Genomic DNA, 15,219 nt, shown 5'->3' on the forward strand with positions numbered 1-15,219 from the left:
CATTTGAAGACTGTGCAAAGTACTCGTTTCACATTGCCTTTGTTTTTAAAGAGGAAAATAGTAGTGCCGTTAAAAGACTGTACAGGAAAGGTTTCGCCAAACATCAATTATCTATATTTATTAATTATTAACCAATAGGCCAACTCTTTGAAGTGGCTTGGTCATAAACTTGACTCCTTTTCCCACTAAGGACCCTTGAAGCTTCCCGCTCTTATGATTATATCTTTTAGAACAATTTTGTTTTCAACCTTTCCTTCAGATAACAGATATGAGAGGAATCCAGATTGTCAAACAGGGTGCAGTCCATAAACTGATCATTGACAAGATGGGAGAACAGTTTGAAGGGAAGTACACCTTCAGAGCTAAAGGAGCTGACAGCGAGGCTACGGTCAGCATTGCAGGTACAGCACAGAGTTTTCACCTTCGAACTCCTTGTCAAGAACCCTTGCTCCAAGGAAGTTCACAGAAGGGGCAGTTACTACACATACTACAAAACCCCAAGTTTTGAATCCCCACATCTCAGTCTAGGTAGCTGCCACCAGTCTCTTTAACTACCAAAACAGCCAGAAGCCAAGGGGCAGACTTTTAACCTTCCTGGGATTAAACTCAAGAAATTCACCACTGCAAGGCAAGCCACTTGCAAAGTGAGTTTCACAAGAAAACAGTTAACTTGGTAGCAGAGGCTAGCATCCCAGTGATTAAGGCAACGCTGAATGCACTGAGCTGTACCCCTGTGGGGATGTATGGCTGCATTCCGGGTGTGTGGCAAGGGAGCATTCTGGGGGGCGTTCCCAGGGTGGGCAGGGGCAGGCAAGATGCACCAGTGCACTGGATCGCCTTCTGGCAATTGCTACTCTGCTTGGTAGCCAGAACCACTCCTATATTGAGTCATTTTTTTGTGTTAAGCCATAGGCCATACACAATAACAAAAACATTAAAACCCTGAATTACAAAATATTACAGTTTAGATCTTGCATTTAAAATCAACATTTTTTTCTTCCTAATAAAACCTGCTAAGGACATAAAAGAAGCAAGTTTAAAAGTTATGAGGGGAAATACATCAGCCATCAAATATGCATAAGCTACCAGGGGAGAAGAGTGTACTTTACGACGCAGGGTAAGCCACAATTTTTTGGGTCATGTGTGGGGCGTAGGAAAATTCCCCTGACCTGCCCCTTCCTGACTTCGTGTATGCCTGTGGCTCAGGACTCATTGACGCCCCCCCACACACACACATTTACGTTACAAACCGAAAGGCAGGTTGGAGAATCAGAGTTAGCATGCCCTGGTGAGGGGGAACTCTACATTTCCCAAGAGTCTCCTGGGAAATGTAGTTCCCACCAGGGCCTCTTGAAGCCTGGAAGGGAACAGGCCCTGTTCTCCAGCCTGCTCAGTTTCTAACGTAAGTGTGTGTGGGGGGGGTGCTGCAGGAAGGAGTGTGCCATGGGGCGGGTGTGTGTGAAAAAGCCAGTTGCACTCTGGCCCAGCTATGCCTTTGGCCGTCGAAAAGCATAATTTCTCTTCCTCCGATCCTTGAACCTGCATTAAAATATCAGCCAAGATATTTGCGGCCCGAAGAGTGTGAGTATAAAAAGGGCAATATAAAATGTAATGAGGAAGATTTTCAATTTGTCTCATTTCAAATTAACATAATTGCAATTCTATTGGGTGTCTACAGAATCTTCCCAACATATATTCAGTTTGAAAAGTCTGGAAGTGCACAGTACCTTCCTTAATGAGGGAGAAAAGGTCAGTCGATAAATAGGGAATCAAATGATCAGTTATTTCCTGAGAGATAGACTTAGAGGATGCATGAGAAGTAATTAACTGCTCCCTTGGGGCCATGACTTCACCTGTACACAATGCTAGTTCAGGCCCTTTCGGCACAGCAAATTCTGAGCAGGTTACAGCCAGGATTAATGAACCTGGCATAGCCCCAGACCCTTTGCATGGCTGGCTGTCCCATAGACAGCTATACACAACAACAAAAACATTAAAACCCTGAATTACAAAATATTACAGTTTAGATCTTGCATTTTAAAAAACTATCTGTTTTACTCCGTTTACTCTGTTCTTGGATGCCTGGAGAAGAGAGCCTGCATTTCCACACTCCCTTAACTTAATTGCCTAGCAGAGATAAGAATAATTCTATGCATGTCTTCACCACAATTACAGGCTCCTCCTTTTGATGTTTAGGCTCTTTGTAAAGGTAATAATAGAATATAGGGATTTATCTTTGAGAGAGAAGTGTTCAATGATGCATCTCCTTAGAAACCGGAACACCAACAACAACAACAACACCCCCAGCCAAAACCAATCCAGGCCAAGGTACTGAACTAAGATTGAAGTTTCCTGAAGTCAGAGACACCATAAGAATATAATTAAAGTGATTTATTATAATTGTGCAAAGAATATGAATTTAAAAAGTGAGTAGTGAGCATAAAAATAAAATCTAATTCAAAACTCTAATTCAAAATGACTAATTACACAGTAATAGTATTGGTTCAGTTTTCAGAGTCCACTCCTCTCCAGGAGCAATGAGGTCAGCAAGAACCACCCACATTACAAGAAAGGAACAGAATCAGGGTCCAAGGTCCATGATTAGGAATCAAGGAACAAAACCAAAATGAAAGCTCTGGTCAATATGTTCAGGGTTGGCAGGATCTTATTTGGTCAGTCAGTCAGAGATGTACATTCACCAGGTAACCCTGTTACTAGCCATGTGACCAAGAGGGGTCTGAAGACTTTGATGGCATGATGACTAGACTCATCTGCAGGAACTTTGGCAAATGGTCCAGGTTTAAATTCAGACCTGGCTACCAGCCTTCAGTTGCATAAAGAGCATCTGTTCCATGGCCTTTATCCACTTTGCCACTTCCAGATATGTAAAGTGAGAATTTGTACATACCAGTACTGGGAAAAAAGTGATCCAAATAAACATAGAATTTTTTCAAGCTGCATAAATTAAGCACCTTTGCATCTGTGCTTCGTGATATAATCTGCTTCTATGGACTCAGAGTTAGTACTGTACTAGACAATGAAACAGTATCCTCTGACCATTGGAAGTTCTGTTCAAATATTCCTTTGGCTGCTGAGAATTTACCAGTTTTAACCTGATATGGTTCACTGATTTTCAAGCTTATCTGTACTGCCTCCAGGGCTGCAGTCTTGATTGTTGTTACCGGTATTTTAAAAAAAAATTATGATGAAACATAACATTCTTACTGAAATACTGAAGGTTACATCAGTATCAATTTCAGCACTTGTGTTGGAGCATACTATGTACATAGGATGCACACAGCCAGGGTAAAGAATTCATAATTTGGGGGGGGGGGGGGCAGTGCTGCAGCTTGGCTTGCTTTCTCTTTCTCCAAAGAGCAGAACTAGAGCTAATGGACAGAAATTACAAAAATTAGCTAAAGATTAGGATAAACTTCCTAACTGTAGAACAGACTATGTATTGTCGAAGGCTTTCACGGCCGGAATCACTTGGGTGCTGTGTGGTTTCCGGGCTGAATGGCCATATTCTAGCAGCATTCTCTCCCTGATGTTTCAGCCTTGCATCTGTGGCTGGCATCTTCAAGAGTGATCTGGATGTTGGGAAAGCAAGTGGAGCATATATATCTGTTGGAGTGTCCAGGGTGGGTGGAGAAACATCATCTCAGAGTAACAAAGAAGGCAAACTAGGATCAATAGTTGAGGGGTATCTGAATGGAAGTATGAGTAACAAATGAAGACTATAGCATGGGAGCAGTCAATGGAGATAGCTTAAGGTCACTGGTTTGGGGAGCATCTGAATAGAAGCTATCCTGGCCTTTGTTTCTTTTGGTCTATGAGGTCATCCTGGTGTTTTGAATAATGTGGAGCTGGTTAGACACTGTCTTGACTCTAGTATTTTTTCAACACTGGCAGCCAAGTTCTGTTCATTTTCATAGTTTCTTCCTTCCTGTTAAAAAAATTGTCCATGTTAGCTTATGGATTTCAATTGCTTCTCTGTGTAGTCTGACAGTAGTGGCTTGGTCAGAGTGGTCCAGAATTTCTGTTTTTTCAAATAATATTCTACATGTCCCAGGTGTTGGTTTATCATGTGTTCTTGGCTATTGCTGATTTTTTCTGGCTGGAAATAGTCTGCAGTGCCTTTCGTGGTTCTTTTGATACGTGTCTGCTGGGCCAAGTGCCAGGTTCCTTTCTTATGTAGACTTTGTCTCACAGCTGTACAATGGTATGCAATAGACTCCTGCAGTAGCTAAAGGATCCCTCTTATCCTTTGCTGAACGTAGCATCTGTTGAATTTTCTTAGTGGGTCTGTAGATTGTTTGTAGGTTGTGCTTCTTCATCAGTTTTCCTATGCGATCAGTGGTTCCCTTGATGTATGGTAAGAACACTTTCCCTCTAGATGTCTCTTTATCTTTGTTCATGTGGCTTGTTCATGGTCTTGCAGCCCTTCTGACTGATTGCAGCCCTTCTGACAGTAGAACAGACTGTCTTGGAAGATGATAGACTCTTTAAGATCTTTACATATAGGCTTTATGACCATGTTTCAGGGATACTGTAGCTATACATTCTTGCAGTGAACAAGGGATTGGAACAGATTACCACCAAGGTATCTTTCACTTCCACCATTCTTAAAATATGTGAGTAATACTAACCTGGGATGAAGCCTTATTCTTTGTTAATGCATTATTTATTATTTATTCATCGTATGGCTTGCACTTCTCATATACATATGCTTTAAAAGCATTTATACACTAAATCTTGAAACCAATTCTGAAAAACTATTGTATTATTTAGGCGGACTTAATAAAATACAGTGACTAAAAACATTACACAGACAACATTGCCTGAATTAATGCATGAAACATTGCAAGTCAATTGAAATTACCTATACCATATTTATACACACTCGAAATTTTTGCCAACATCATATTAACAACAAAGAACCTTTATTGGCATAACAACATTATATACACAGATCCACTTAATATTAAACACAGGGTTCCACTGGAAATGGAAAATATGATCAAATGGATTTAAGCTTTCATAGGTGATGACCACACAATCAGGCATACACACACATGAACAATTCCACTCTGTGTTTGGGACTGCTGTTTTCAGACGTTTTTCCCAACTTTTCTCTTAAGATCCTCCTGTTATTGATCCATCCATTCTGGAAGCTTTTGCTGCACATCCAGTGACAGTGAAAGCCAAGCAGACAGCCTACATCAAGGTTCCTTTCAAGGCCAAGCCACTGCCCAAAGTTACCTGGTTCAAGGATGGTATTGAGGTGACTGAAGAAGAGAAGGTAGTGATGGAAAGAACCAATGACCATGCGCTACTCACAATCAAGGACTGTGTGAGGGAAGACAGTGGGAGCATCATGTTAAAACTGAAAAGTGATTGCGGAACAGCCTTTGCTCAGTTGCATCTCAATGTTGTTGGTAGGTCCTGGAAAAATCCTTTGCAGTAATTCTGTGTCAACCTAATAAAGACAGACATTTTATTAAACTAATGCTCTGTAAACAAAAGCTGTCTCTGGTGCTCTGTTTATGCTCATGTGCTTGGAAATATTTCCTAAAGTGCTCAACAGGGCTTATTCCAGATAAGTGTCCATAGAACTGCTTATTTAATTCATGTCTGCAACACTGACCTTGGTGTATTTCATTTCATTTCACTACATTTCATTTCACTATTAATCACTCTACAGAATTAATCACATTTTCTGTTCACTTTCACGAGCTTCTCTGAGAGTTGCATATCAGATCTTGAAGTAGTTAGTTGCAGAGTCATTGAGTGACCATGTTTGGAGGACATTCTAAAGAAACTGTGTCTTACTTTTATCTACTAGTAGGCTGGATTAAATGTTATGCTGGTATATGTCGGGAAGTTATATTTGCTGGTTGTTGTCTGTGCATGCAACATTAACTGTGATGTCATCCTAGAGCTACATGCATAGCTATTTAGGTTTGTCTATGATACTGAATGTATAATACTCTGCATAGGAAAGTTACAGGAGAAATTATTAATGGGCGATGGGATTAGAGAAAAGTGTTTTGTTAAAGGAAATAGAGTTTGCAAATGTAGTTTATACCAAAGTTCCACACAGATGTTATGAAGAACAATGAAATCCTAGTTTATAGTCAAGAGGACAGTCCATACTTACCTATAAGTGTGAACATATTGGGCAACCCATGGAGTGAGAGAAGTACCATGGTTTGTCTTTACATCTAACAGCCTGGAAGAATCAATAGCTTAAAAATTAGTTTTGGCAAAATGCTGCATTATTCTGTTCTGTGAGAACAAAACTGTGACTCAAATTAGAAGTTAGCTTGCAATGACATTAATGCCGATTCAGTCACCATTAACACTTGAGACTAAAAAGCTGATTTATCCATCTGCTGATTGCATGTGAGCCCACCCTTTCTATGAAGAGCTCAGGGTGGCATACAAGATTCACCTCTGTTTGGTAATATCCCTATGAGCATCAGACTGAGCATCAGACTGAGAGTTTGTCATGGGCCCATTGAATGATTACTTGATTCTGAGTGGTCTACTTACCAGGCCTAATTATGATCACTTTCCTATTTATCTCCCTGTGCTTCAGACATACCAAAACCACCACAAGGAAAAGTGGAGTTCCTGGAGAAATCAGGAAAGTGTGTCAAAATGAAATGGAAAGCACCCAAAGACAATGGAGGCAAGCAAGTGACTCACTTTATCATTGAAAGAAGAATATCTGGGAAGAAATCTTGGATCAAAATTGGAGAAATTGACAGCAAACACACCACATTTGCTACAGATAAGGTAGAAGAAGGAAAGGCCTATCAGTTCCGAATCCTGGCTGTTAATTCTGAGGGTCTGAGTGAGCCGCTGGAAACAGAAGAAATTTTTGCTGGTGATCCTATTGGTAAGCACCTGAGCATGTTATGAACAGCTGTCCATGTGGTTCTGTTATCATAAACTAAATTTCCAAAACTCCTGTTAATAATGTACCCTGATTTCATTCTGAGTAGAAAAAACTAGCTAACACCTTCCTCCTACTGTGTGAAAAATATTATAAAGCATTTAGGTATGGCAATAGAAGTAGACAAGCCTTTATTGGCATTCCAAGTTATAATAAAACAATTGTCCATAAAAGACAGATGAATACATCAAACATTCAAAGTCTTATCAATAGTGAAGTCCAAATGAACTCATCAAAAGTGCCATTCCTATATACTTCTTTACAGACCAGACTGAAGACTTATCAACAGAACCTAAGTATCATAATAACATACAGTATTAAAATTTTACTATAAAACACAGAGTTTGTTGGGGTGGCATCAAATACAGAATAAGGGATAGGGGACAAGGAAATGGGTGAATAATTGATCTGACTCTAATAGGTTGCCACAGCCTTCAATTGTTATACCATCTGGCAATCGATAATAAAACTATGACATCTTTCTATAAGTCACCCACAGGTTATTTGACTTTGGATGACTATGAACCTATAGGTTACTGGCAGAGGTAGGCACTGTATACCAGTAGCAAATAGTTAATGTAACCAACGTTATTGTTGTTATGATGCTAGCAATCTAATGCTTAATAACCATCTAGAGTTGCGTCTATAATCTTTAAAAGATATTTTGCTATGCTTTTGCAAAAGTAAGAATCAAGATTATCTAAGATTAAAGGAATCCTAAGAGCATCAGTTAAATGATTGTACAGGAGTGAAGTAATGATGGGTTGGGTCATTCTGATCTTGGCAAATCTTGCACAATGAAACAAAGTGTGCTCCAGTGTCTCAACTTCTGCCTTTAAGGAGCATAGAGGGCATTAAATTGAAACGGGCCAAGGTTATTGCTCTTCTGTGCCTTGGATTGGTAAGCCAGAAAAGATAGTTGACTGTATGTCCTTGTTCAAGAGGGATAAGCAGATTTAGAGGAGAGCATGTTTTCCTCGCTTCAGCTATCATGTTCCAGTACTCATGTTCCAGCAGCCTGATTTTCAGGCAATTATAGGCCTCCGATAGAGTGAAAGAGTAAAATTACTCTAATGGGAGGCCGATAGTGCTAATTTTTTCTTCCACCAACATCATCTGAGAATTACCAAATCAGAGAGCATCGAGTGGATTAAACTAGAATGATCGTGTGAAAAATGGATGTGCAGCCAATATTTGATAGTTCTCACCCAAGCCATTGTGATATGGGATATTTGCCCAAGTTCTAAGCATAGGGCTGCATATGGGGCACAGATGGGTAGGCCCATGATTTTGTAAAAAAAACGGGACTGAGATCTATTTAAGATTTTGTTCGCCACTTCAATCCAGATAGGTGCTCCATAAAGGAGCTTGGTTCCACATTTGGCATTGAAAACTTTCAACGCTGACGGTACATACTGATGGCCCGATTTGTGGAAAAAGCACAAAATTGCTGAAGCGCTGTTATTGGCTGCATAGTTTCCTGTGTACTGCCCAATTAAGATTACTTGTAAGAGTAATGCCCAGATATTGAAACTGTTTGACTTGCTCTATAGGTTTCTTGTTGATAGTCCATACCTGTCTAGAGAATTGTCTGGTAAACACCAATATTTTAGATTTCCCATAATTGATTTCCAATTCATTTGACTTGCAGTATTCCACACAGTGATTCAGAAGGCGGGTGAGGCCAACCTTGGTGCATGAGAGAAGAGCAGTGTCGTCTGCATAAAGCAAGACAGGGACATGTTTAGAGCAGTTTCGGTGCATGTCCGTTGACCTTTAGAAGAATAGGCACTAAATCACTGAGAAAGTTGTTAAACAATATAGGGGCCAGTATGCAGCCTTGTTTGACTCCCCTAGTAGTAGGGATGTTGTTAGATGCGTTAGGAGGGGCCCATTCGGGGCACCTCTGATTTTACAGCTAGTGCCAGTGTACAATTGTTTTATTAAAAACAATAATCTAGGGTCAATGTTCAGGACAGAGAGTTTGCTCCAGAGTAGTTCTCTTGAAACTGAGTCAAATGCCCCTTTTAAATCTAAAAAAGCAACAAAAAGTTTATGGTTGGCATGAATTGTATATTTATTGGCTAGGTGTGATAAATCAGATAAATGATCAAGGGTTGATTTATTTTTAGAGAAGCCAATTTGTTCCGGACCAATTACTCCTGTTTGTCTGATCCACTCCTCAAGTTTCAGGTATAAAAATTTGGCATATAATTTGCCTGTGACTGAAAGGAGACTGATAGGGCGGTAACTCGAAGGTTTGGTAGTGTCTCCCTTTTTGTATATGGGGACAATTATAGCTGTTAACCACTCGCTCGGTATAAGGCCTGTGTTGTTAACATAAGTGAATAGTGAGGCCAAAAGTGTCGCCCACCATCCTGGAGAAGATTTAAATATTTCAGGTATTATATCGTTGGGGCCAGGGGCTTTGCCTCTTTTTAAACCATTAATTAAATTGATTACTCAGCTGAAGCTGGGGCGGGAACGGGTTCACAGTAGTACCCACAATGAAAAGGTTGGAAAAATAACTGTGCCAGTGAGCTAGAGAAATATGTGAGGCGTGCCATAGGTTGAGGTACTTCTATGTACCAGCTGCCAGAACTGTTGGATGTTATTAGTTATAGTGGCCTGGTATAGTCGGTTCCATTGATATTCAGTGTAGTTCGTATGTTTCAGTTGAACTACAAGTTGGAACTTTCTTTTTAATTGAGTGATGTTGCTGAGTAGCTCCTCATCCCCCGTACTGCAGTATCTTCTATAAAGTGCACGAATTATATTATTATGTTCGATGCAATAATGGTCAAACCATGTTGTATTGTGTTTGGAGGCCTTAGGTTTGGGCAAGGAAATTGATTGTAAATTTTGCACTAAGACAAGAATTAGTTGTTCAAATTGACATATTCCCAGTTCTGGGGAAGCAGCCCTTATTATATCCTCTTTTAATTTAGTTATCATAGGAGAGCCAAGCAGAGCCTCTGAGGCGGCTGCTACCTGCGGTGACCATGTTAACTTATAGAGCTTGGGTGTAAAAGAAGGGTCCTCACCAGCCCCAACCTTATTTGAAAAGGTTAAGAGTTAGTGGTAGATGATCACTGAGTAATAGGTCTCCAATACTAAAAGAAGTAACAAACTGATATAAATAGGGTGACATTAAAATATAATCAATCACACTCGAACCCATGGAGTTAACCAGGGTAAAACTATCTGTATTTCTATGATGTTTAAGCCCATTCAACCGTAGTTTATTAAATTTAATAGCAAATTTGATTAGCTGGATTCCAGCAGAGTTCACATGCGGATCTTTGGAAATCCGGAGGGCAGGACATAGGAGAAGCTGTACAGAGTCATCCTCAAGGTTGAGCTGAGCCAAAGTTATGGATAGTTCCACACCAACCCTTCGGAGCCCTTCGGGGATCGGGCGGTATATAAATTTAAGAAATAAAATAAAAATAAATAGAAATAAAACCCTGGCATTAAAGTCTCCTGTCAAAATTATCTCCATAAGCGGATGATTGTTTTCCAGGTTCTCAATAAATGATGATCAACTGCTCCAAGTATTGGATAAGGAGACTCGTGATAGACTGGGAGAGATATAGAAGTTTACTATGATCATAGTCAGATCTTCCCCCGCTGTCAAAATCGCATGGGCAAGAGGTGGACAGGAGCCCAAAGTGGATTTAATACTGTTGATAACAAGCAGTGCGAGACCACCCTCATAGCAGCCAAATTTGGATACTCTAGTAGCTGGAAGGGAATATTGGTGGTAGCCTTTTAGGAATAAATTTGTGTTAGACCAGGTTTCTTGTAGAGCTATAAACTTAAATCTACTTAAATAAGAGGTAAAATCACGGTTCCTGCTTTTGTTGTTCCATCCTGCGATGTTCCAGGAGATAAGGGAGGCAACTTCCCTTCCCTGGCGTCAGTCCGCAGGAGTGATTTCTTCAATGGGTATGGCAATATTATTTGAGAAAAAAAATGAAGTTGGACTTTCCAAGATAAATTCTGGGGGATTCACAGTCCTAGAGGTCTAAATGTAGGCACTTGTTCAATTGCTACTCTCCAGTCTTTTTCCTTTGAGAGCCTCTTGAACTACAACTATTTTAGGTTTGTCAGTATTTCCAATTAATCCTTCATCTATACAGTAGGAACCAAAACTGGCTAGCATATGCTTCAACCCTACATATGTATATGATAATACCATATCATCTGTGTAGAGTAGATTTTTTAAAATTAATTTTATTAAGTTTGTTAAAACATGAAATAAACAATAAGAAAAAAATTACATATTGTAAATAACCTTTCAGATCTGTCTAAATTCAATTATTCTACTGAATACATGTCTATTAAATAAAGAAAATGAAAGAGAAAAGACAGAGAGCAAAAACAATAGAAATAAGTGAAAGTGTGACAGAAGATAGGTAGTTAAATAGAAAATATTAGATTCTAAATCCTTATTTTCTTCCATAAGAAGATGAAGAGAAGTAATCAATTATTCAATCATCAAAGGTATCAATCTTTATAAACTATATACTAAACTGAACATTTTAGCCTATGAGAATTACATTTAACATAAATTTTTCCTTAATTAACTCAAAAGTCAACCATTCTGAGTTCATAGCTGAAAGAAATAGAATTTATACATTATCGTCCATATATATCTTTCAAGTCTTTTCAAACTTTTCAGGGTTGTCCCTCAGCAACCAAGTTAATCTGTTAATTTCCATTATATGCATCATCTTCTCCTCCTACTCTTCAACCCTCTGTGTAGAGTAGAATTGAAAGATCGCATTATTTAAGAATGGGTGCATAATAAATGGGGTCTGAAACATGTTTGACGATGTCATTAATGTACTGATTTAATACATAGGGAGATGAGAGAATTTTGTTGAACACCTTGAAAGGTGGGAAGAGAATCTGTAGTCTGGCCTTCCAAACTACATCTAATTTTTAACTTCAATACCTTGATAAGAACTAATCAGAAGCCATAACAAATTCCTTCAGTTTCTGCCACAGTCTGGTTCTAGAAATACTATCAAAAGCCAAGCACAATCCATGAAGGCTATATATAGATGATTATTTACAGAAGAAGCAAATTTCTTTGTCAAGGGAGATAAAAACCAGACAATGGTCAACCACAGAGTATACTTGATGAAACCTACCTTGTTCTTTCCTCAAGATTTCTGATTCTTCCATCCATTCTTCCAATTTTAAACTTAAATAAGCATCATATAATTTTCCAGTGACAGACAGAAGGGTATTTGGACAATAATTCTGACTCTTATCTATTCCATTTATTCTTAAAAATAGGAACCATCAGACCTTTCTTCCAGATAGAAGGAAATACACCCTGTGTTATTTGTCAGAAAATAATGGGCCAGGATCACACCCCACCATTTTAGATTTGATTGTAGTAGAGTAGATCTGTTGGAACTCCATATAGGGCAAGCTAGAGAATATCACACAGAACAGCAGTGGAAAGACGCTTGCATAGCATGGCTCCTTTTTTATCCTCACATCACATGTGAAGAAGGGAGAGGTGGACAAAAGTCCTGGGGCTGGCTTTTTGCCCCCACAAAAAGAGGAATGAGACTGCCAGCTGTTGTACTGCCCCAGGTATTCATCCGTTTGCCCAGGATTCTGCTTCTCAGCTCTCCCCTTTGCTGTACCCAGGATACTCATAGTGTATCCACTATGCCTGCCCCACCACCATACTAAGATCAGCATAGACTTTTAGGCACTAGCTGTGCTGTGGGAGAATGTGAAACCCAAAGCATGCTTCTGACGGAAGCATACTCCCAGACTGGAAAGCTGCCTAAGGCAGGAAGTTGCAAGAGGTGGGCTGGGAACTGAGCAGAGTGGCAGGGAACAGTCATAGTCATGCACCCCTGTCTCCCTGTTGAATTAGCACTGGCATGAAAGCAGAGACATGTGCAGCAGTGGCAAACAGCAGAGGAACTGTGCTGGGCACAGCCATGTCTGTGGCAACCTGGCTGGTGACACAGTTCCAGCCTCACGGAGAGGGAATTTGCCTCAGTCGTCTTTCAAGGCCAATGCTGGTGTCATCTAAACTACATTAATCTGTAGAAGCACTCAGCAGTGGCTCATAATCACTCAGCTGCAGCTGCTGCAGTAGGCTTTGATTCCCTCTTTGGCAGTTCCCCTGAGAAATTTACTGGGATCCTTCCCTATTGCATGGTAGAGGCCATAGTAGAGGCAGTGGCTCAAGCCATTCCCACATGACTACAGTGCAAGGCATGGCTGTGGGGGGCAGCATTGCCAAGGTGGCACACAGCCTCATGCGAGGGAATGGGCAAGCAAGTTGGAATCTCAGTTCTTGCTTACCTATCAATGTGCTGTCGTCCCTTTGGGTTCAGCCTCCTGATGGTTTCTGCTCTGAGACATGTTAGCCACACAGTTTGGACATGGCTGTTTCTCTTTGGTGTTTGCACTGTGTGCTCTCCCAGTAGTTCTAAGTGCGCACCTTTTTCACCCACTACCAAAGTACCCCACAGCTCACTCTAAATCAGCACAGAGCTCTGGGACAGACCTGTGCCTCAAACCCTACCTAATGAGTTATGGAGCATCCTGGCTGGAGTTCTGTGGGGTGAGGCAGGGAGCTGATTGGCTGCTTGGACGAGGTTTGCCTACTGCAGGGGTCTGCAACCTGCGGCTCTGGAGCCTCATGTGGCTCTTTCAGCCATATACTGTGACTCCATGTGGCCTGGAGGTCGGAGGGTAGCTTGGGCTTGTCCCTCCAGCCCTCCAGACCAGAACTGGAAGGAAAGGTGAGTGGAGGGGCCAAACCAGAGGCAGCTCCGTGCGTGAGGGCACCTCTTTTTGCATCCCCTCCTCTCACCTCTCCTTCCAGCACTGTTCTGGAGGGCTGGAGGGACACGCCCATGCTGCCTTCCAACCCCTGCAGGTCGGAGGGTAGTGTGGGTGTGTCCCTCCAGAGCAGCCGCCATCCCCCCTCTGCCCCACAGGGCAGGCGGCTGCCTGCTCCATCGGGAAGAGGAAGTTTCCCTGCCTGGTGCCACTGCCTCCCGCAGTGCAAGAGGTGGCAGCACCAGGCAGCCCACCGCTGCCATCCCCCTTCTGCCCCATGGAGCAGGCTGCTGCCCGCTCCATTGGGCAGAGGGGGTTTCCCTGCCTGGCACTGCTCCCTTCCGCAGTGCAAGAGGTGGCAACACCGGGCAGGCCGCAGACACCATCCCCCCTCTGCCCCACAGAGCAGGCAGCTGCCTGCTCTGTCAGGCAGAGGGGGTTTCCCTGCCTGGTGCCTCCGCCTCCCAGCGCTGGAAGGAAGGGTGAGTGGAGGGGCCAAACCGGAGCCAGCTCCGTGTGGAGCCACTTCTCCGTCTTGGTAGATCTTCGGGGCCGTGGAAAATGGGTCCAAATTGATCTTTGGGTGGTAAAGGTTGCCAACGCCTGGCCTACTGCATGTGAGGGAGATGATTGGTTGTGTCTGTAGTCTATATTCTCTGCTCCTCCAGGCCTTTTGGGTGGAGCTGCACCAGTGCGAAGGGCGGGATGGGGGAACAATCATGTTTGCTGTTTGCACAGACATTTATGGCTGTGCATTGACGTTTGCCGCCATAACTTTCTGCCATTGATAGGGTTGTCCCTGGACTAAATCAGTTTAAGAAGCCAAATAACCACCCCCACCCCGGCCCTCTTACTTCCATGCTGGTGCAGAGCCTACGCCACCAGCCCACCAAAGGGCAGCTGCTGCAGGAGTACAACAGCAGCCATGAGCAGCAAGGTGGCATTTAGGCACTTCACCTACACAACTCCTACTTATACTGGTGTATCTCCAATAAATGACAGCATAACAACTAGACAGCTTCCTGAGCATTTTCAACCCCCATTTAGTACTATGCCACAAAAATGTCAGTCATCAAATTAATTAGTCAGTCCATCTATCAATAATTTATTATGGTCATGGGTCAGCAGATTAAAATGTGATTAATAGTGGTTATAAGTGTGGCTATAGGAATGGTTATAAGAGTGGTTATAAGAGTATTTACACAATCTTCTGTTAAACAATATAAAACAAGTATGCATCACTAAATCAACACTGTATCTCAGTAGACTCTGGCACCTACATAGAATCTGGCAACTCTTTGTGGGGTTTCAGATTCAAGGTTTGCAAGAAGAAAGGAGGTTACAATTCCTCTGATCTTCTCAGGGTTTTTTGGTTGGACGGGTATAATAAATACATGTCAAATATTATAGAAGGGGCAGTGCAGCAGCACATG

General features: G+C 41.7%; 1 protein-coding gene across 1 annotated transcript in view; it reads left to right on the forward strand.

The window, feature by feature from the left end:
• Positions 1-15,219, forward strand: part of IGSF22 (immunoglobulin superfamily member 22) — a 50,426-nt gene that overhangs the window by 19,980 nt on the left and 15,227 nt on the right. Inside the window, exons 14-16 of the mRNA XM_048484575.1 lie at positions 260-401; positions 5,142-5,438; positions 6,602-6,904. Coding sequence (XP_048340532.1) covers positions 260-401; positions 5,142-5,438; positions 6,602-6,904 — 742 coding nt within the window. The remainder of the gene's footprint in view (positions 1-259; positions 402-5,141; positions 5,439-6,601; positions 6,905-15,219) is intronic.

This window comes from Sphaerodactylus townsendi, linkage group LG02 (genome assembly GCF_021028975.2).
Source record: "Sphaerodactylus townsendi isolate TG3544 linkage group LG02, MPM_Stown_v2.3, whole genome shotgun sequence".
Classification (NCBI taxonomy): domain Eukaryota; kingdom Metazoa; phylum Chordata; class Lepidosauria; order Squamata; family Sphaerodactylidae; genus Sphaerodactylus; species Sphaerodactylus townsendi.